General features: G+C 43.2%; 1 protein-coding gene across 1 annotated transcript; it reads right to left on the reverse strand.

Moving 5' to 3' along the window:
• Positions 1–565: 565 nt before the first annotated feature.
• LOC141050131 (olfactory receptor 11L1-like) lies at positions 566–1,700 on the reverse strand. Its single transcript, XM_073546962.1, has 2 exons — positions 1,695–1,700; positions 566–1,483 (listed from the first exon to the last, which is right to left on the reverse strand). Exons 1-2 carry the CDS (start codon positions 1,698–1,700, stop codon positions 566–568), a joined length of 924 nt encoding a protein of 307 aa, XP_073403063.1.
• Positions 1,701–3,067: the final 1,367 nt, after the last annotated feature.

Genomic DNA, 3,067 nt, shown 5'->3' on the forward strand with positions numbered 1-3,067 from the left:
GGGTGATTTGAACTTTTATATTTTTTTATTATTTTTAAAAACTTATTTTTTAACTTTTGGCATGCTTCAATAGTTTCCATGGGAGACTAGATGCTGCCATAACGCGATTGTCCCTGCTACATAAAGGGTGATGATCAGATCTCCTGTATGCAGCAGAAATGCTGACTTTCTATGAGTGCCGACCACCAAGCAGCGCTCATAGCAATCCGGCATTAACAACCAAAGAGGTCTGCAAGAGACCTCAAGTTGTCATCCCAACCCATTGGTGATCCGTGATCATGTGAAGGGGGTCACTGATGGGTGGATTTCTGCCGTGATCGCCGAGAGCGCATGTTATATGCCACTGTCAATGTTTGACAGCTGCATTTAATGAGTTAATGGCCATGGGTGGATTGAGATTCCACCCGCAGCTGTTCCAGGCACATGTCAGCTGTTCAAAACAGCTGACATGTGCTGGGAAAGATGTGGGCTCTGCACCGGAGCCCATATCAAAGGGGGAGACAAGACATGCACAGTACTAGTATGGCGCATGTGGTGAAGGGGTTATAAATCTTTAGTTGGTAATTTACCAGGTTGCATGCTTAAGAATAGCTTTCCTAATGTTTTGGTTTCTCAGACTGTACACAATGGGATTGATAAAAGGAGTAAACACGGTATATAACAGTGATAGAATCTTACTCATCGTGAGCGTTCGGCCTTTTGTTGGGAAAACATAAACACCAAACATGGTCCAGTAGAATATGGAGACCACAATGAGGTGGGAGCTACAGGTGGAGAAGACTTTCTGTCTACTAACACTAGATTTAATCTTCAAGACTGCTGTCATAATAAAACTGTAAGACAATACGATGATAATAGTTGGAATCATTAAGATCGGAATGCCCATAACATAAATCTCCAAGTGAACAATGAAGGTGTCAGAGCAGGAAAGTTCTAGTAAGGGAAGAGAGTCACAGAATAAATGGTCAATGATATTTGGACCACAAAAGTTTATTTTTGACATTTTTATAACGAAAATAAGACCAAGAGAAAATCCAGACGTCCAACAAGTAATTGATAATGTGACACAATGTGCTATAGTCATGATGGTGGAGTAACGGAGAGGATTACAGATGGCCACATATCGGTCATAAGACATCACTGCTAGAAGGAAACATTCAAGCACTTCCAGGGCACTTAAAAAATACAACTGGGTGATGCAGTGAATAAAAGATATGGATCCTCCATTATTGAGTAGAATTTGGAGTAAAATAGGGACAATATTTGTAATCACCAGAATGTCACTGATGGACAGTTGTGAGATGAAGAAGTACATTGGAGTGTGGAGTTTTTTTGTGGTGGACACCAGGGTGATGATCAGGAGATTTCCGTATATTGTCCCACAAAAAATCACCAGGAGAAAACAGAACAATGAAATTTGTAAATTTTGTCTGTTTTGAAATCCTAAAAGAATAAACTCCGCGACTACGGTCCCATTGATCTCCTACATACAAAGCAAATTTTTGTTATACTGTAGTAAACTGTAACCAGCAACATATAATAGCATGATGGTTACAAGATTCCTGCCCTAGATAGTTAAAAAAAGGTGATGCAATTCCTTGTTAAAACAAAGAAATGGGACAAGCTCCATAGTCTGTCTATTCAGTCCATCATTGGAGTTTTAAAGAGCAGAGCTCAGCAAAGCACCGCAGGACCTTCATGGTATCAATTAGGGGGAGAGTTTCTAATAACCAGACGTCCATCAATCAAAACTGACTCTGTGACAGCCTTTTATTAGGGATGAGCGAGCATAATTATGGGTATTCGGTACTCGGTGAGTGATGCGGTACTCGAAACATAGCGAGTATTTTTACTACTCGCCTCGCACTACTCAGATCTCCCGCCAAGCAGTTGCCAATCACAGTAATGCCGCAGCCTTCTTTGGTTGTGGGCAGCATTACTATGATTGGCTGGCTGCCCAGTGCCATAGCCTATGAGTAATCATAGCCTGGCTCTATGTAAGCCCTGCGGCCGACATTTTCTGCACATTGCATGCAGAACCCAGCTAGTGTAGGGAGAGTATGAGCAGCTACTAGGGAGAGTTGTGTTTTTTTTGTGCAAATCATTCAGAAATCCTCTGTAAAACCCAAAAGCTCTTTTCAGAGATGAAAGTATAAGGTCAGGGACTGTGTAGTGACAGTTTTCCCAGCTATTTTTGGGGTCTCATTTAAGCCTCAGGGCAATTTTTTTGTGCTGTTGCGGTGCTGTGTTTACAGCGAACAGGACGCAGGCACGGTACTGCACAACTGACACATAGCCTGCACCACTGTCTTGTGTGGTTACTGGGGTGCGTAATCTCACCTTAAACCTCAGGGCAATCTTTTTGTGCTGCTGCGGTGCTGTTGGTAAAACACAAAGCAGTACTAGGTTGTAGTGCTACCTTCCACAAAGCATTAACTGCTTCTTGTTCCCCAATATCTGCATCTGAACATCTGCAACTATGACAGAAAAATCCAAAATTCCTAAAAAGGCTGTTGTGAATGGAAAGGGACGTGGACTTGGGGTCGTTAGTGCCCAACTAGGCACAGAGTCTGGGAGACCGAAGAAGGTTGATGCATCTAGGTTCCTGGCGAAATTTCCCAGTATGGAACAAAAACAGATCTGGAAAGTCAGAAGAACAAGAGCAGATACTGCCTTGGATGGCTGATAAGGGCTCAACGAAATGTTCTAGCAGCACCCAATCATCCATGACAAAACAGTCTACTGTCCATACAGATAACGCTGGGTCATCCTATTCTCAACCTTTTCCTAGTACATCACCCGGTCAGGAGTCACAGGAAACATTTGACCACAACCTTGGTCACTCCGAGGATCTGCTTGATCCATTTCCTTGCATTGCCTCTGGCCTCTCACTGCGCGACATTGAAGAGGGGGTATCGTCTGTTGATGATGGCCAAATATTTGAAACCCCACAGCCAGAAGAAAGCCACTTTCATCCACGTGATATACCGGGTGAAGAGGTGGAGGATGATGGTGATGAGACACAGGACATCTGGCCAGTCGCCAATATCAACAAGGAAAGAGGATG

Source organism: Dendrobates tinctorius, unplaced genomic scaffold, assembly GCF_039654945.1.
Source record: "Dendrobates tinctorius isolate UK_male_01 unplaced genomic scaffold, ASM3965494v1 ptg000151l, whole genome shotgun sequence".
Classification (NCBI taxonomy): domain Eukaryota; kingdom Metazoa; phylum Chordata; class Amphibia; order Anura; family Dendrobatidae; genus Dendrobates; species Dendrobates tinctorius.